This window comes from Arachis hypogaea, chromosome 15 (genome assembly GCF_003086295.3).
Source record: "Arachis hypogaea cultivar Tifrunner chromosome 15, arahy.Tifrunner.gnm2.J5K5, whole genome shotgun sequence".
NCBI lineage: Eukaryota > Viridiplantae > Streptophyta > Magnoliopsida > Fabales > Fabaceae > Arachis > Arachis hypogaea.
The window spans coordinates 101,174,391-101,193,283 of NC_092050.1; the positions used below are offsets into that span (position 1 = coordinate 101,174,391).

The following is an 18,893-nucleotide window of genomic DNA, read 5'->3' on the forward strand; positions in this document are numbered from 1 at the left end:
CAAATAGCCCACCATTTCATTTACCTTTGTTTGCCACTTTGAGCCTTCTTAACCCCCATTTGTTCTGTATTTTACTACATCACTAGCCTTAAGCGGAAAAATAATTAATTATCCCATTTGAATCTTTGGTTAGCTTAAGATAGAGATTGTGTGTCAACTAAGTGTGGGGAATTGTGGGAACTTATTGGCAAAAATATTGGAAATTTGGGTGCTTACTCATGTGAAAATTAAAAAATCATATGCATTGATATATTATGCTTTCATTTATATATATATATATATATATATATATATATATATATATATATATATATATATGTAACCAAAAATAGTTATGAATAGGGGACAAAATTATCCCAATATTAAGTCCAATAAAAAGATCAATGCATATATGGTGGAATTAAAAAAAATTAATGCATGAGTATGTGAAATATACAAAAGTGGGAATTTGGGTAGCTAGGCATGATTTTAGAACTATATAGAGTATGTGTGTGTGTTAGGTGAGAATTTAGGTTAGTCAAAGATTCAAAGTATAACTCACTTGGCCATACATGTATCCTCACCCTTACCTTAGCCCCATTACAACCTTAGAAAGCCCTCATGATGTTTGCATTCGTACACTAAATATTTGTTGATTGGTTAGATGAAGAACAAGTTTTAGAAAGCATGACTAGAGAAGAGTAGAGTGGATTAACCCTAGACACTTGAGTGATTAGAGTGCATATATACTTCCAATGAGGGTTCAATGCTTGATTCTATGTTCCTAGCTTTCATGAGCTATCTTCTTACAAGTTTACTTGTCTCTTATTGTGTAATTTGAATTAGTGGAATCTGATTTATATTTGTCTTGGAGAATTTGTTTACTTTTAACCAAATAGGTAGAAGTATTTTACATTTAGTTGCATTCATATAGATAGGTTGCATTTCATACTTTCTACCATTCCTCTTCACTCTTTTGGTTCTCTTGAGCTTAGCATGAGGACATGCTAATGTTTAAGTGTGGGGAGATTGATAAATCCCATTTTTAGGGTTTATCTTGTGCTTAATTTAGTAGATTTTATCCACTAAACTCACACTTATTCATATAATTCCCATGTTTTACATTTTCCTTCCTAATTTTATGTTATGATTGAAAACATGCTTCTTCGGCCTTATACTCACTAATTTTATTTTCCTCTTATTACCATTCGATGCCATAATATGTTTGCTGAGTGTTTTCAGTGTTTATAGGGCAGGAATAGCTTAGAGGATGGAAAGGAAGTATGCAAAAGTGGAAGGAATACCAGAAATTGAAGGAATTGTTAAGCTGTCAACCCTGACCTCTTCGTACTAAATCGACCATAACTTGAGCTACAGAGATCCAAATGAGGCGGTTTTAGTTGCGTTGGAAAGCTAACATCTGTGGCTTCAAAATACTATGCAATTTTCCATAGTTTCCATGCAGTTAAGCGACGTGCACGCGTGCATTACCCATACGCGTGACGTGCGCCACGTGCAGAAATTGCAGAAGACACTGGGGGCAATTTTTGGGCTCTTTGTGGCCCAGTTCCAAGCCCGAAAACACATATTAGAGGCTGAAGAGTGGAAAAATCAATGATAAAATAATTCATTCACATAATTTTAGGTTTTAGATGTAGTTTTTCTAGAGAGGGAGGCTCTCTCCTCTCTCTAGGTTTTGGGATTCTTAAGTTTAGCTATTTTCAATTTTAGATTTCTACTTTACCTTGATTTAGTTTCTCTTTTACTCTTATTTATTCTAAAACTTTAGTTTCTCTTCTCTTGGTGATTTATTTATTTATCCACTTTAGTTTATCAATTCTCATGTTAGATTTGATTTTCTAATTAATGCAATTTGAGGTATTTCATATTTATGATTGCTTTCTTCAATTTATGTTATTGATGCTTTCAATTGGTTGTTTGGATTTTATTATCTCTTATTGCTCTTCTATGCTTTTATGTTGCACCTTCCAAGTGTTTGATAAAATGCTTGGGAGAATTTTAAGTTAGATTTTCCTATTCTTAACTTGGATTGATTAATTGGAGACTCTTGAATTATCAAAGGTCTTTTATTGATTGGTATTTGAGACTTGCTAGTTGATTTGAATTCCACTAACTTTAGTCTTTCTTTGAGAGTTGACTAGGACTTGGGAAATCAAATTGATTTATCCACTTGACTTTCCTTCATAGTTAGAGGTTGACTAAGTGGGAGCAATGGATAATTACTATCATAATTGATGATGATAATGAGGATATGAATTCCAATTCTCAATACTTGTTAAGACTTTTCTTAATTATTAGTTTATTTTCTTGTCATTTACATTCCTTGTTCAACCTTTCAAAAACCCAAAAATATACTATCTCAAAACCAATAGTAGCATACTTCCCTGCAATTCCTTGAGAGACGACCCGAGGTTTAAATACTTCGGTTTATTTTTATTAGGTTTGCTTTAGTGACAAAAGATTTTTTTGCATGAAAGGATTATTTATTGGTTTAAAAACTATATTTGCAACGAGAATTCATTGAGGAATTCTAAACCGTCAAAAATCCGTTCATCACTCCTCATGCTAGTGATACATCGATGTGGCTGCACAATGACGAAAAAAATCTTTTAGAATAGTCAAAATTAACAAACCAATTCACCAAAAAACCATCACGAAATCCAGGCCCTTCTCAACAAAATGTTATTCAACTTTAATTCCTAATACCCTAAAGCGGACAACTCTACTAAAAATAAATTTTAATGTAAATTGTGTTGCATTCTTGGACATAGACACTACAAAAAATTATGGTAATTACGGCGGTTTTTTTTGGTATTTACGGCGGTTTGAATCGCCATTATTACCAAGTACGACGGTTTTGAAAAATGACGTAATTCTGAGCGCCATTCTGGTTATTACGGCGGTTTTCAGAAAACCGCCGTAATTTCCAGAGTTAAAACGACGGTTTTCTGATAGGTTAAAACGGCGGTTCAAACCGCCATTATTTCCAAATAAAACGGCAGTTTTCGGTTGGTTAAAACAGCGTTTGAAACCGCCGTTTTTACCAGGTTAAAATGGCGGTTTTGGTTGGTTAAAACGGCGTTTGAAAATCGCCGTTTTTACCGGGTTAAAATGGCAGTTTTGGATGGTTAAAATGGCGTTTATAAACCGCCGTTTTTACCCTGACAGTACCGTTTTTATTAGTTAAAATGGCATTTAAAACCACCATTTTTACCGGATTAAAATTGCGTTTTTAGTTGGTTTAAACGGCATTTATAAACCGCCGTTTTTACCATGTAAAATTGACATTTTCTCTCAGTTAAAAAAGTAATTTTTTACCGTCATTTTTAGTGTTAAACAAATAAATTTTTTATTAAAATTTTACAATAACAAAAAATAAATATCCATAAATAAAATATTATATAACTCATAAACAAAGTCTTAAAAATATACTTTTTTTTATTATGCTTTCGCTCGTTTCGTAATACATGAGGCATACAAAATGTTGCTATTTCTTTTCTAAATTAAATAAAATGATGTAAAACTATAAGGAATAATCCAGAGGAGAATGACATGATGATAATAACAAAGTCCACTTCACATCATCAATGCTTTCTTGATTACTTCATGTATTTTGAATTGCACTTGATCTTTTGGTCTTCAAGCTCTCGTTTTAATATTCCCACCCTTTCAAGCAAGATTGCACTCTCCTTATATAGGTTGAATGCCATTTTGAATTGCATGCGAAAATCTCATAGATATGGTTAGCAGCAAGAAAACTAAAAACTCAACTCTTTACTTAAACTGAATTATTATAATTGTAAATTCTGTTAAAAGACTATTATCTATAGCCATAGAAACTATCGGTTAAGCTTAAACACCAAATAGACTAACCTTTAGAGATTGGAATTATCAGTAAACAAACATAATCATATAATGGGATTAGCAGAAAAAAATATGCGAAAGGTAAAAGGAATTGATACATCTTAAACAGGACATGCCATTATCTCAAATAAAAACAAAATTTCAAATGAGGTAACTGATTAGGACTATCAACTATAAATTTATAGTCTGTAAGCTTATACTAATATCCATTTCTTGAACTAACCTTAATCATATCATAAGTAAACAACAACATGATCAATTTAAGTTTAAATAAAAAAGCGTTGCTGGTGATGAGAAAGTATCTACATGTGATGAGAAAGTAAAATTGATGCCTTCATTATTGAAAACTAAAAGGATAAAGAAAGATCAGCAACATCTCTAAACACAACAGCTGGATTCAAGCACCACAAGCTAATAGTATGTGTCCAGTTCCCAAAAGCTCTTACTGACATAAACCAATGAATGGTGATCATAAGTCATAACAATGCATTTTACCAATTCAGCATTAATGTTTCTAAAGAAACGACAAAAATATACACACTATTGAAACTTTTTATAGGACAATTGGTCAATCTAATACTTAATTGTTTGCCCAATCAAAATAAAAGGTTACATTAGTCATAACATGCTAAAAGATCCTCGAGATTATAATCAATTTAATCATTTATTTTTATAATAAACAAATCTTTTTCAAATTCCATATGTTTCCAATTTCTCAATTAGGATTCTATATTTTATTTTAAATTATATACCTCGAAAAATTTATTTATAAACCAAATAGATTCCCAAACCATTTACCAGTCACTTACATGAGGATAAAAGCATTGTGATTTGGAGTTCTGCAACTTATTATTGATTGCTTGGAGTGCAATTACTTACCAGCATCTTTTCTAACACATCGCTGCAGAGCAAGCTAGTAATCCAACATGTGAGATCTGTTTCTTGAGAAGAAATAAGTTACTGATGAGAATAAACCTCAAATAAGATTGATTACCAAACAAAACAAAAACAAAAAACAAAACAAAAGGTCATTGACAATATCAAATATTCTTTGATCACTAACTGAATATGTTACCAGAAATTACAAGTGTCACAATAAAATACTAATATACATACATTGGAGAACTTATACACAACAGAAAATACAAGAAAGTCATTGTCACACAGAAGAGGTTGTAACTCACCAGGTTTTCCACCTGACAGCACTGAACTTTCAGTTGGTTCCACACCAATCAACTACAAAAAGCCAAAAGAAAAATGATAACATAAGAAAATAAAACCATGATTATAGCAAAAATTATCAATCAAAATAGATCTTACAATCTCTCACCATAAATCCCTTGAAATTTAGCACTGGATTCTTGATTCCCTTGTTTCTCTCATAAATAATTTGAGACAACTGAGGAACATAGTGCCCTGAAAAGTAATTGTAGGGAACTGAATTATTCATCAATTCATGTAATTCAGGAACCTAAATCTTTAAGAAAAAACTAGTATATCAATCAATCACCTGCATAGCTTTCTCCAGCAATGTAGAACTCTCTATGCTTATACTGAAGAAATCTTTCAAACCACTTAACAAGAAATGCATAGGCATCTTCAGCTGTAAATTCAGGAACCTCAAGATCCCAAATACAAGCACACAACCAACTCAAGATCGTAATGAACAAAGCAAAATCGACATGATGAACAAATGTGACAACTTCATTACCTGTTCTCTGGTCACCAAATGTGTACAGATCCGTCGTCTTATTCGAGTACAAAAACCCGACACCAGCAAGAGAATCACAGAATAATATGTTTGCCACTACAACACCAACACCAGCAAGCAATCAAAAGCATGTAAAGAACAAGAAAACAAGAAAAAATAACACAGTTCGTGATACAAAATTTTTCAATTTTTTTCATACATTTGTTCCAAGCATATAAGGGTTCAAGTAAAGTGACTTCTCATCAGGCTTAATCCTAAAAGCAGAGAGAATCAAACAATATATGAGAGAACCAATAAGAATTTTTGGAAGTACTGTAAAATCATTGTCAATATAAAATAATTACAACCAATTTTTGCAGATATTTATTTCGATGATTTCTCCAATACGCAACCCAAAATTAAAATTGTGCATTGGGAAAATAGCAAACCATATCACTAAAATCCAAATGCTGCATGGCAAGTGAAGTTCCAGCAATAGTCAGCAAGCAAAGTGCAACGAAGGCCTCTGAGCTCCTTGCATCTGCAACAACCTGAATTTGACCAACAAATTTACTTCCTAGAATATATTAACACAGGATTGTATATTCCCCCCTCCCCCCTCCCCCCAAATTCTTGCATAGAATAGCTGCAAATATAGCAGTCAGACCTCAAGTACTCTTCTAAGAATATATTTTTCCCCCCAAAGATAGCAGACCCAATCCACCTAATGCCTTTAAACTTTCTTGAGCAAGCATTGGCCAAATGCTTTCCTTAGCCAGATTCTAGAAAAAAAATTTGGAAAGCTCAGGTCACCAATAATTATAATAGTCAGATGATAATTTTTCAATCATAAATATTGGTCCTGAAAATATAACAATTTTAACATTTAGATGTAGAAAAAAAAAATAACATAATTAGGATACCACCATAAAATGGAACACACACACACATAAACACAAAGAGCCACTCCAAAATGTTAAAACCTAAAACTTCCATTCCACGAAGGTGATGAATCAAACTTCAAACAAAAAAGGGAGTTCCACCCAGTTAGATATCTTATATATTATCTATATTTTCCATCTTTACCTGGCTCTCTAGTATTGGAAGAATGACTTGAAGAGGGACAACAGCTATGTCCTGCATGTATAAAAAAGATGAGTCAATATTAATTACATTACAGATACTATATACTGACATCATGCTTCTTAAGCCAATTTATTGAGGTATATCAGCAAAGCATAGAAACTACGACATAAAGTGGTTTCCAAAACCTACTTCTTTCTTGTAATAAAAAATTGCATATAGAACAAAGACTATGAACCGAATCAACAAATTTCCTAAAACAAAAGCAAAAAAAAAAAGACTATTGTAAGAAGATCTTAATAAACTTCTCCATCGCGGTCCTCTTTCTCCTTATCATCACATTGATTGGATTCTAAGCTTCGTCTGTTTAATCAACGATTCGCAGAAAAAAATAAAAGGAGATAAAATAAGAAATTGAAAATCACAATCAGCATAATCGCAATAAGTGAAAGGCATGAAGAAAGAAGAACAAAAATAGAGAAATCAAAGTACGGAACCATTTCGCGACGAATCTCTGACCGAGGATGCCGTCGAATATTTTGGTAGATCTGATTTGCTGACGCGACTTAGTGAGCAAGCATTCTCTATTTGTTCCTACTAGATCATAAACTAGATCTAAAAGTATGAAGTGAGAGGAAAAATCAAAAGAAGAAGATGAAAAAGATTACCTATTGGAAGTGACAGAGAAGGTGCAACCAAATCGCAGAGCTCGTTGAAGGTAGCAACAACGACATTGTTTGCAGCGGCGACGGCGACGAGGAGATGAGCTGCAACGGGCGGCAGCAAAGAGATGTATGAGAGAGGTGGAAGATGAACGGCGACAAGAGATTAGGGTTCATCAATCACATCACTCTCCCCTTCTCAAATACAACACTAATCACTATCAGATGCATCACTTCCTCAGTTTAAAAATTAAAACACATAAAAAGGGGGAAAAAAGAAAATAACTGCCAAAAGAAATTGAACATTACGTCGGACACTAAAACCGCCGAAATTAACTCAAAAAATGGCAGTTATATGGACCTGCCATAATACTATTGCCATTTTAATCAAGATTTTTTGTAGTGAGATAACCTAACGATAAATAATTTAATTAAGTTGCAGTAAACCAAATTAAATTAAATTCTAACAGTACATAGTTAATCTAATATTCGATATGTAAACTATAAAAACAAACTAAACTAAATTATATTAATTTAAACACTAACATTTAACTATTAAATTACATTAATTTTAAATAAATTAAAATAAATTAAATTCACGTAAAATTTTTTTAAACCCAAACTAAATTAATTTTAACTAAAATAAAAATAAACTAAATTATTGCTAGTTAACTTAATGTTTACGAATTAAATTAAAAACTAATTTAAATCCTTGCCAAACTTCTACTGCCCATTTAATCTAATATTCAAAACCTACATTAATAAATCCTAAACTCCCAAAAAATCTCTAATCTAGTTAATTACTACTCTAACTAGGCATCATTTAACACTATTTCACCTTGTATTTATACTTTTAAAATTCTAACAAACACTAAATCACTTGCGAAACTACCATTTGTAGTTTAAAAATCTCAAGAGCGCACATAATGAAACTCTAAACGACTTAACATCACAAACTACTATTTATTTTTTAAAGATGTTCAATTTCAGAAATTAACCTTTTCATGGATAGAACTAGCAATATGGGCGACGCCATCTAATCGATAGATATGATTTGGATCGTCTTCTGTTTTCACAGTCTGAATCTCAGGAATATTTTTGGGTGAAAACTTTCTCTGAAATGAGGTGAAATGTAATTCAAAACATGTGACTTCGAATTCTTTATATAAGTATACACCCAATAAACCAAAGCATCCTACTTCAATTTACTATCACGATCTTTCCAAGTAAATCGAAACAGCCTATTTCGATTTACTAATGCCCAATTCAAATCCACCTAATTCGAATTACTATGGGTAAAAATCATGGATGTAATTCGAAGCACCCAAATTCGATTTATCATGAGTGTACTTCATACCATATTAAATCAATCCAGTCTCATTCGATTTACCACTGACACGGCTAAATCGATTTAATCTAATTTAATTTACATAAATTTATGTATCAGAGCTTGTACGTGATATTTTTTATTTTAGGGGATCCATATAAATTTGATTTTCATTTTATTTCTTTAGTTCATTTGCCCACTATCTTTTATTTGATTTCCTTTTATATTTTTTTTCTTGATTTTATTAATTGTTTATGATTATAATAATTCATTACAAATTCGTTTTTTATAGAGAAAAATTGTCAATTATAAATATAGAAGACTTAACTAAAAAGTTTAAAAATATTGATTAATCACACAATAAAAATTATAAATTATACTTTAATTATATTGTAAAATATAAATTAAGGCTATTTAAAATTAATTTTTAACAATTAATGTGTCATCCTAACATGTTATGTTTTTTGAACTCTATCTCAATTCATTTTGTGTATATTATCAAACCAAATTAATTACGACTAATAAATGAATTTTTGTCATTAGTTATAATAATTTATTAAGTTGAAAAAAATAATAATGATAAAATAATTATAATATAAATTGTTATCAATTTACATACTTTTAATTTTATAAAATTTATTATTCTAAACTTAAATTATAATAGGGTAAAAACGGTATTATATAATAATTTAATTTAATTATTTATACGACCAATATTATTGTTCATTATATCCCATTTTTTTAATTTATTGGTGATTTTTAATTACCTATTTTAAATAAAAATTTAAATTGATTGAATTGATTCTATTAATTATTAGCATAATTATTAGGGCATTTGCTAAGTGATAATTTTTTTAATTTATTTAATCTGATTTATCATCTTTTTTTATTTTATGCTATTTTAACTAATTAAAATTAATAAATTTCAGTTATTTTAATTTTTGTAACTTTTTAATTTAATAATATATTTTAATTAACGTATTAATACAATTTTAATATTTTATATATCATTGATAATAATAATCCAATTTTAAAATGACGTTTTCTCCCAAAAAAATAATATATATATATATATATATATATATATATATATATATATATATATATATATATATATGCTTTGATTTGATAAATTACTACTTTTATATATTATGACGTTATATATAATTGTAGAAAATTTACTATTTGTTTGAACGATTAGATTACACATATTTATATTCAATATATTTAATTATTTAATTAGAATTAATTATATTAAAAATTATATTAAAATTATGGTAGATTATATATAATTATATTGTTATTAATTAATTATATTAAAAGATTAAGATTATAATAGATTATCATTATTTGATTAATTTTTATTTTTAATATTAATTCAGATATTTAGTTTTTTAATTATTATTTTTTTTATTCTCTTATTCTATATGTTTATTATGATAAAGCTCGTTAAATTAAACAAGGCAAGATATATTTTTTTTTATTCTTCTTTTATATACACATAAAAATCATTAAATTGTTTCTCTTTCATCTAATAATTTTATTTCTCTTCTATTTATATTTCTTTTCTTTAATACATTATTATTTGTTCTTATTTTTTTAAGTTTTATTTTATGTATTTATTCTTACACCTAATATTTTCTATTTGTATGTAATATACATTTTTATATATGTTATAGAAATATGATTTGATTCTATTAATTTGCCATATTCCTTTATATATTGTTATCTTTGCAAACAAAGACACAAACTCGATAACTTCAACTTCAGTTGAAATCGATTAAGAAATTGAGCTCTACCTCTATTATCTTCTCTAGATAAAAAATATGGTTGATTCTCTTGCCTTTATATATGATACCCTTACTATTCTGAATATATTAATGTTATTTTTAATGGACTATATGAAAATTACCAATCATTCATCGCTCTTGTCTGCAAAAGATCCTCCTTATGAAATTCTTGATTTTGAAGCCCTTCTCATGGCACAAGAGGACATCATTGATCAATTCAAAAAATCTAATAATGCTATGGCACAAGTTCATCTCTCTCAAGCTGTGTTCGGATTTTCAGTATCAAGAATTTGTTCTAGGTTCTGGCCATGTTGTGGCTAGTCTTCTAGGTTATAACCCCTTAGTTGAAGAGGTCGTGGTAGCATGAGCTATTGCATCTCAAAGAATCAGCCACAATGCCAATTTATGGTAAACTCTGTCACATTGCCCCTTATTGCTATTTTTGTTTTGATCAAACATATTTGAGCGCACAACAACAACACCTTTATCTACTTTACAACTAGACCTTCCACTATCGACCTCTTTGCACAATCTCAATGCCTTAATTGTCTCTCCTTCCATTATTGTTGATGAAATCTTTACAAGTGCATGAGAATTGAGAAGGGGTATATTTGTGCTTTGATTCTTTTCGAATTTGAAACAAAGAAATTTAAAACTTTTCAAGTCTTTAGACTTGTGTAAAACAACATAATGTATTTGTGTGTTCAACTAGAAAGTTTTATTTTTGGATTTTTTAATAGATTATGAGATACCTATTTTTAGTAAAATACTTTATGAAGTCTTGACATGTGTCAAATAGTTTTAAAAATGCTTTCTAAAAAATCTTAGATCAAGCTGATATGTGAGAAGCTAACTACGGAACACATTAAAAACAATAAAATATAAACAAAAAGAACTAAGTATTAGAAGATGTGCGTACAAGTGATAGATACTTGTTTAGGCTAAAATGCATGCATCCAGTCCTCAAGAAAATTTAAGAGTTTTACTATTAGAATAGTATAGAATAAATATTCTATCCTCAAGTTTTTTCAGGCTAAAGGTTGACTCAAATTGAACTACAATTCAATCTAAAAACCTTAGTTATTATTTTCTCAAGTTTTCTCAAATTTAAGAAGTGACTTAGATTGCTTGTTTAGTAAAGTCACGCTTTTCATTTTGATAGGAGTAGGTGCTTGCTGGGGCACGGCACTCTTTATTTTTCATTCGAAACTAATGTCGAGGGTTTCTGCCTTGTTGTCAAAAAGGGGTTGGGTAAAGCAAACTCCCTCCTTGGATGGTTTGAAGATGCTCTTTTATATTCTGTTGAGAGTTCGAATTGCTCCACCTAAATAGAACGAAAAGAAGGAATTGAAAATTTAAAGGGGGAGCCAGATCGCTTCCGATAGCTTGCTGACTCTCCTAGTAAGAAGAAAACTTCTTGCCAACCTAAGATTTTCGATAGTTTTTTTCTCTTTTTTAGAACCAAGTAGTTACTAAGATTATATCCCAGCATCAATTTAATAATTTTAGACATTCTACTGACCTTTTCAAACAAAACTTAGATTAGATACCTCCTACCAATCTAATCATTTTAGATGTTCTTTTCTTAAGTCTTTTTAGTTTAGGATTAGAGATCGTTACTAAATTAATTTAGTACAAAAATTATTTGCGTCATTACCTTTAATAGGAACTTCGTAATGTACCTTGCAAATAGTGAGAAAAACTACATTTAAAAAGATTTGTGTAGTGGTTAGACACGCTCATTTTAAAACATAGGTCAAGACACATTTTTTACCTGATGCATTTTTAAGGTGAATACTTTTGCATCTTCAAGTCATTGTCACTTATTATAGAACACGAATGTTACTTTTGAAGTAAATTATCACTGAATGTAGTGTTTTCTAAAGATGATCTGATTACTCAGAATTAATTTCTGCGATCGATTAACACTTTTTTAGATTCAAATTTTATCTTATTTATTTATATTACTTAAAGAAAAAAAATTCAGTATAATACACTCTCGAATGAACTTTAGCTAAGAATTAATGAAATAATTAAATTATATTTAAAATTGTTAATCACCAAAACACATACTCAGATATTGTAGAGCTAATTAGTCACCAAAAAAAAAAAGATATTGTAGAGCTAATTGTTGATTCTTCTTAGTACACTAACTCCGGAGCTAGTCGACATTGCACTCCTATATCATTGAATCTTCTTCAAGCTTTCGAATACCAAGGCCAAGAACAAGTGTATACGAGTAATAGTCCTTGTATTCGTATCAAACATGTTGGCAATTCAATTATTTCACAATCTACATATTACAAACGCTACAAACGGTATGATTTACTCCATGTTTCTTCCATGACTCAAAATCTTTATTTTGTACGAGACAGGAAAACAAAAGGCTTAGCCATGATCACTCATATTTTTTCTATGGAACAAGTAGCGAATATCCTCACTAAATCTCTTCCAACACTGTCTTTTGGAAAATTCAAGGACAAACTCAGATTAGCCCATAAGCTTCCTTGAGTTTGTGCGGGATGTAAAGGGATATAACTCTAATTAACTCTAATAAGATGTTTTCTATATGTAGCTGTCAAATATGTAAACCGATGTATAAGGTTTGTGTTAGGAATATACACTTGACATTATCAAGCATATTATTCAACTTCCTTCCTCCGTTCTCTCTCTGTACTCTCTCTTCCGTTCTTCACCTTCACATGCCTTGAAATGTGCATCATAATATTAATGTGCTCTATTTTGTTAACAAGATCAATACACGCATACATCGTTAATATTTTCTGTGACTTGACACCCATACCTTTCTCACTTTACTGCATACATGTGTTAAATAGTATAGAAGTTTGTTAGTTTGTTAGCATTAGTTATGTGGGAAGATCTCCGGTGGCGTATCTTGTAGTACACTACTAGAAAACTAGTTATTACAGATGGATATTTTCGACGGATTTTATCCCACAGAAATACAGAGGGAATTTCAGAGGGATTTTTTGTCGAAAAATCAAAAAAATGGATTAGTATAAATTACAAATAGAAAAGAGAATCCGTTGATAATTTCGTCGAAAAAATTAATTTTTTTTCCGTGGGAAATAGTTACAGACGAATTCTCCGTCTGTAATTTAAAATTTTCCTTCAAAAATATTGAATTAAAGGTAAATGAAACGCGAGCTTCTTGCAAATGAAAGCTTCTTCTCCTCTCCCTAGCACGAGCTACTTCTCTCCATGGCTGCTACTTCTGCTTCTTCCGCCGCTGCCCCTGCCGCCGTTGCGTCGCACAATCTCTCTCTCTCATCCCTTGCATCGCACGAGATCCCTCCGACGCCGCTCTCGTCGCATCTACTCCTATGGTCGCAGAGCTCTCTCTGTCGCTACTCTCATCGCATCTGCTCCCTCTAGCGCCTCTTCCATCTAATCTCAACTCGCTCTCTCGGTTCTTCTTGTAACCATCTCAAATTTCAGGTATATATATCCTGATTTTATGATTCTGTTCTTCGTGATGAATCTTAGGGCTCAATTTTTCTGTGCAAGTTTTAGGTTTATCATACTCTGCTTTTGTGCTTTTGTACCCGACGATATCCCCTCCAAGTCTCTTCGCATTTCGTTGTGATTGTTTTCTGTTTGTTCGGTTCTGATTTGGAATCGTTAAATTGGAGAATTTTGTGAAGGTTCAAATATGGAGCAACTTCTTGAGAAGGTAGTTGTAGATAGGAATGTGTGTTTTTCCTAGTTGTTGCAGATAATGTCTGTGCAGTCAAGGAGTGACAGCGTTAACACTTCTCTTTTTGACAAAAGGGAACACATAGAGAAGATGCATCGTACTTGCAATCTTCTCCGTAAAGTTCAGGTATTAGAGCTATTAGATGTGTCCTTTCTGGTTTCACATTGTTCTTCACATATTTTTCATCCTTGTTGAAGAATAGTTCATATATGATATACCTGATAAACTTAACAAGTGCATCCATGTTTTTATTCTGTTTGCTCACTTTGGGTTATCTGTATTTTCTCTTAGAATTGCTTGCAAACATACATTAATTTAATTGCTATACCTTTCTTCGTAGGGCTTTATTATTTTTTTGTAAAATTTTCCCCATTTTCAGAAAAAGAAGATAATTTTCTTAGAAATCTAGTGATTTCTGTATTTCCTGCAGTTTTTCTATTTTAGACTTCCTACCTACTATCCACTTTTAGTTTCCTTCTAAACTTCTTTGTTTTAAGAAAAGCTTACTAGTTAATGGTGTTTATGTTTGTGCTTCTTCAATTTTTACATTTTGCTGAGTTGTTTAGCAAACTTATCTCCAGGGAACTAATTTGTATTCATTTTTTCCCCTTTCTGAAGAGATGTTTCACTTTTATTGGATCAAGGATTCAAGACACAGACGCACTACTTTTTTTTTTTTATTTTTTGGTTTTTGTTACTGTTTGGTTGCTGAGAAATCATAGGAAATTAAATTCTACATTTTTTTATAAGTCTCACTTTTTAGTTTTTTTTTTTTTTGGTGACTACTCACTTTTTAGTTTGATTGGTTAAATTAGCTTGACACTTTTCTTTTAACAATGTTTTCTTTTAACAATGTTGATACTTCTCATTCCTTGATTTTCATTACTATGGTGCCCTTGCATGAAAGGGTATGTAGTTAGTCTTTATCTTTCCTTTTGTACAATAGAAAGAAATCAAGAAAATAAACTTACATATTTATTGGAATGCTTTTGTGTATTTGTTTTTTATTATTTTGTTATTTTGTACAAAATTGGTAATTGCTGGAACTTTATGAAGTTGACATGCTAAATATTCACTGATATAGAATAATAAACGTAGGTCCCTCCGGTGGGGTTATTTCCCAACTGTCTTGTGCAACAAAAAGTTCTTCATCCATTCCGGAAGCAGGTGAAGTAACTTTCTTTTTCCTTGTTCATTTTCCTTGTTTTGTCTGTTTAGCTTCTCTGAAATTTAGGTCTTATTCTTATTACTGCAGTAGGTTGGTGGAACTATTTTGTCTGCAAAACTTGCAAAAGAAAGAGGATGGGCCATTAATGTAGGAGGAGGATTTCATCACTTGAATTTATTGTTAGCTGTGTAAATCATAGTAGACATACATTCTAAGCAGATATTTGATATGTGTGGTATTTGACTTGTAGTTTGAATGTCACTTGACTCCCATGGCCATATGCATTGACCAATTTTAGACCTTAATTTTAAAATAAATGTTACCTTTTTTTTGGGCCCTAAATGAATCATTGGTTGACCTATTGGATAATTTTGAGGATTTTAAAGTTTGGATTTTTTTTTGTTATTGTGAATGTGAATAACAGAAGTGGAGCAAGGGAAAGCAAAAGGAGAAGGTGAACAACCAGGTGCTGTTTGATCAGGGTACTTATGACAAGCTCCTCTCTAAAGCTCCCAAATTCAAGCTCATCACTCCTTCTATTCTCTCTGACTGTTTGAGGGTACCCCTCTTTCTCTTACTCTCCCAAGCATTAAATATATTGTTCATGTTGATGGTGTGTGTTCTGTTGTTCTGTAGTATAAGCAGTGGTGAAGGTTGCTATCTTGTTTAAAGATTCTTTGAATTTGTGTATTATTCTATTGACATTCTAAGTTAGTAATGCCTATATGTTCCTGCTTGTCCTTGCCCTATTTGGGGCTAATCCTAAAAAGCTTTTTGTGTGCAGAAAAACCCATCTATCATATGCTTATGTTGCCCAAGAGAGTGGACAGCAAATGGGCCCATAGATAAGAACTAGGAAAAGACAGCCTTATACAGTTACACCAAATAAAAAAACGTAGCATCATCAACTGAAAAAAAAACGTAGCATGTTTTAGGGTTTTATGGAATAAACAATCTAAAGTCCTACTGAAGATAGTAGGGGATAGTCGAGTGAGAAAAAAAATGGAGACATCTCAGAGATATGGAGGAGATTTCAAAGCTCTAAGAATCCATGCGAAGGAGAAAGTCCCAATCGACTTGAACACTTTCTTCTAGGTAACAGTGTTGTTTTGGCCATCAAATGCTATGCTGTAATTGAAGAAATATTTCTCCTTATAGTTGGGGTTTGTGTACGTGGCACTGTTCTGGCAGGTTCATGGAGAGCTTGATACCAGAGTCGGGCAAGCCAGTTCTCTGAGTGCCCAAATTAGACATTTCTACCCCTCGGTCAGTTCCGTTTTACTCCCAAGCCCTAATCGTATTTTCAAATTAAATTAATTAATTCTTGTTATATGATACTGTAATGTAGTTATCAGCAACACTTGGTGTTGGATTGCGCTATGATAAGCATGAGAAGATACGCTACACTGTGCGTGCAAAGAAGACATTCCCTGTCACCGTTGATAAGCTCTTTACTTTAAAATTAATGGGACTTGATCCGTCTTGTGCTTTCATCATGCATGCGTACGAAAGTGTTCATGAAGTTTTCTTAACTGATTGATTTGCTTGTGATGATATTTGATTTTGGCACAGGAGGGTCTTGTGGAGATAAGGGAAGATTATATAGAAGATTCTCACAAAGGGGAAACGAAATCAAGTATGTTCATGGCTTTTTCTGCTTTACAAGGTCTAAGATTATTTTTAGATGAGACAGACTTGCAATACTACTAAAACTCTTAAATTTGGAGCCATGGTGCAAAGGTCAGTAGTTAACGTTCGAAGTTTTGGTTGTAAAATCAACTTCTTGCCAAATTCAAGCTAACCTTACCTACTACACATTCATACTGACCCTTCTCTAGAGTCAGATAACATGAAAGCAAAACTTATATTTTGAGTCTCTTTATCTTGATCTGTGGACTGATTTTTGCATCCATTGTTAATTTAAGAAAAGATTCATGAAGTCATCTAACTTGAACCATTCTACCATTGAAGAGAGTAGCACAAGTAATATGCTTATGTATATTTTTTTTCTAGCATCTTTTATTGATGTATTGGCTCCGGCAGAACTTGAAGGAATTTTCATGAGCCACCCTTCTATTGAAGATGCAGCTGTTGTCCCGTAAGTATACATATATAATTATATGTATCTTTGAAATTAATTAAGCTAGCTATTAGCTAATAACAATTATTGAGTAATAATAAGTAATTAAATGGTTTGTTGCACACACATGCATATATAGGCAAAAAGATGATGTAGCTGGTGAAGTTCCAGTTGCTTTTGTGGTGAGGTCATCAAATGATCCTATTTGATCATATTACTGAAGATGCTGTCAAGGACTTTATAGCTAAACAGGTAAATGATTTATATTTGATTAATTTAATTGTATTTGATAAGAAGATAATTAATTAATAAGACAATGCATGATATTTTGTAATTTAATTGTGGTGAATAGGTAGTATTTTACAAGAGGCTACATAGAGTAATTTTCATTGACGCAATCCCAAAATCTTTAATCGGCAAGATATTAAGAAAAGAACTCAAGGCAACCCTGCTATCTAATGATGTCATTGTGATAATTCGTATACTTTATTCTTTATAATAGATTCAATACTATCTGATTATTTTAAACCAATTTAATTCAATAATCAGTTCATATTTTGTTTAAAGAATATTAAGAATTTAAATTTTAATATAATACAACTCTATACTGCACATGACTTCTTTAACTATCAAGCAGTTTAATAACAGTGTTTCCTCAAGTACAAGAATTGAAATTGGAACCTTCACGACTCCACCACCAAATTAGAACCTTTAAGGGATGTGAATCTTTTTGGTCCTTGGCTGAATAAACAAAGTGCAACTGCAGGAGTAGCTCCTCTCACAAGTCACAACAACAGCATCATGCTTGAATGAGGAAAATTAACTCTTGATTTATAATTTGCTTGATCTGTTGAAAATTCTGATAAGAACTCCCTCCTAATTGTGGATTGGAGTTCAATTTTAGCATCCTGAAGTAGCACTTTAGGAATTAATTTAATGATATGATTATATTCATAGGAAAGTAACTATAATGAGGAACTTGTTTATTGGGATAGTCATCTTATATTTTTGGGGTATCTTTTTATTGAGACAGTGAGATATTGACTAATGGTGTTAAAAAATAACATCCAATTTTATAGGTATCATGTAATGAATATTATGTTTATTTATGTGATTTTTGGCTTTCTTTTTTTCAATTTACAGTGTGTTTGATGGAGTAAATTTAGAAAACAAATCTAAAGCATTTATTTTGCAATGAAAAAATTTAAAAAAAATTCTATTTTACCTTACTGACGGATTTACAGACGGATTTTCTGTCTGTAATCAGAACGTGGGATGATTTTCCAAAATTCAAATTACAGACAAAATCTGTCAGAAAATCCGTCCGTCCGTCTGTAATTACAGACAGAAAATCTGTCGGAAAGTTCGTCGCCTTTGGGAAATGGATAGAAAATTTACAGAGGAAAAATCCGTCGATAAATAATTTCTGACGGGGCTTTTACAGAGGGACAAAATCCGTCGGTAATTTCGTTGGTAACTAAAAATCCGTCTGTAATAAAGACCAAATCCGT

The 18,893-nt window shown here is 31.3% G+C and overlaps 2 protein-coding genes across 87 annotated transcripts; one reads left to right on the forward strand and one right to left on the reverse strand.

Annotated features, from left to right (window-relative positions):
* Positions 1–3,963: 3,963 nt before the first annotated feature.
* On the reverse strand, positions 3,964–7,624 carry LOC112750440 (serine carboxypeptidase-like 22). 37 transcript variants are annotated; one of them, XM_072216500.1, is made up of 11 exons: positions 7,306–7,499; positions 7,135–7,246; positions 6,641–7,000; positions 6,004–6,105; positions 5,775–5,829; positions 5,576–5,671; positions 5,375–5,483; positions 5,195–5,280; positions 5,049–5,100; positions 4,674–4,805; positions 3,964–4,309 (listed from the first exon to the last, which is right to left on the reverse strand). In XM_072216500.1, exons 5-10 carry the CDS (start codon positions 5,787–5,789, stop codon positions 4,714–4,716), a joined length of 450 nt encoding a protein of 149 aa, XP_072072601.1. In that variant the 5' UTR covers positions 5,790–5,829; positions 6,004–6,105; positions 6,641–7,000; positions 7,135–7,246; positions 7,306–7,499; the 3' UTR covers positions 3,964–4,309; positions 4,674–4,713. The 37 variants fall into 37 exon arrangements, 36 of the variants coding, with proteins under 36 accessions (XP_072072601.1, XP_072072593.1, XP_072072594.1 ...); XM_072216492.1 differs by lacking the exon at positions 5,775–5,829 and adding an exon at positions 6,222–6,336 and having other exon boundaries at positions 4,674–4,799; XM_072216493.1 differs by lacking the exons at positions 5,775–5,829; positions 7,135–7,246 and adding an exon at positions 6,222–6,336 and having other exon boundaries at positions 4,674–4,799; positions 6,641–6,691; positions 7,306–7,624.
* A 5,421-nt stretch (positions 7,625–13,045) lies between these two features.
* Positions 13,046–18,518, forward strand: LOC112750442 (small ribosomal subunit protein eS25x). Of its 50 annotated transcripts, none has more exons than XM_072216540.1 (12): positions 13,597–13,875; positions 13,951–14,110; positions 14,209–14,260; positions 15,233–15,301; positions 15,393–15,449; positions 15,727–15,861; positions 16,087–16,397; positions 16,494–16,568; positions 16,651–16,710; positions 16,875–17,042; positions 17,316–17,400; positions 17,522–18,518. In XM_072216540.1, exons 3-7 carry the CDS (start codon positions 14,225–14,227, stop codon positions 16,156–16,158), a joined length of 369 nt encoding a protein of 122 aa, XP_072072641.1. In that variant the 5' UTR covers positions 13,597–13,875; positions 13,951–14,110; positions 14,209–14,224; the 3' UTR covers positions 16,159–16,397; positions 16,494–16,568; positions 16,651–16,710; positions 16,875–17,042; positions 17,316–17,400; positions 17,522–18,518. The 50 variants fall into 50 exon arrangements, 42 of the variants coding, with proteins under 42 accessions (XP_072072630.1, XP_072072619.1, XP_072072620.1 ...); XM_072216541.1 differs by having other exon boundaries at positions 13,762–13,875; positions 14,070–14,110; XR_011872126.1 differs by lacking the exon at positions 13,597–13,875 and having other exon boundaries at positions 13,912–14,110; positions 15,390–15,449; positions 17,522–17,634; positions 18,020–18,518.
* The last annotated feature ends 375 nt before the right edge of the window (positions 18,519–18,893 follow it).

What these genes read in the sequence shown, in the direction of transcription:
- LOC112750440 (XM_072216474.1), bottom strand. Translation starts at nt 6,754, where the DNA reads ATGATGTCAGTATATAGTATCTGTAATGTAATTAATATTGACTCATCT. An exon ending in TGCTGGAGAAAGCTATGCAG is followed by an intron (nt 5,281 to 5,374) that starts GTGATTGATTGA and finishes ATTACTTTTCAG; the next exon opens with GGCACTATGTTCCTCAGTTG. An exon ending in GCTGTCAGGTGGAAAACCTG is followed by an intron (nt 4,806 to 5,048) that starts GTGAGTTACAAC and finishes TTTCTTCTCAAG; the next exon opens with AAACAGATCTCACATGTTGG.
- LOC112750442 (XM_025799174.2), top strand. Translation starts at nt 14,156, where the DNA reads ATGTCTGTGCAGTCAAGGAGTGACAGCGTTAACACTTCTCTTTTTGAC. An exon ending in TTCATCCATTCCGGAAGCAG is followed by an intron (nt 15,302 to 15,392) that starts GTGAAGTAACTT and finishes TTACTGCAGTAG; the next exon opens with GTTGGTGGAACTATTTTGTC. An exon ending in TTCTCTCTGACTGTTTGAGG is followed by an intron (nt 15,862 to 16,086) that starts GTACCCCTCTTT and finishes TTTTGTGTGCAG; the next exon opens with AAAAACCCATCTATCATATG.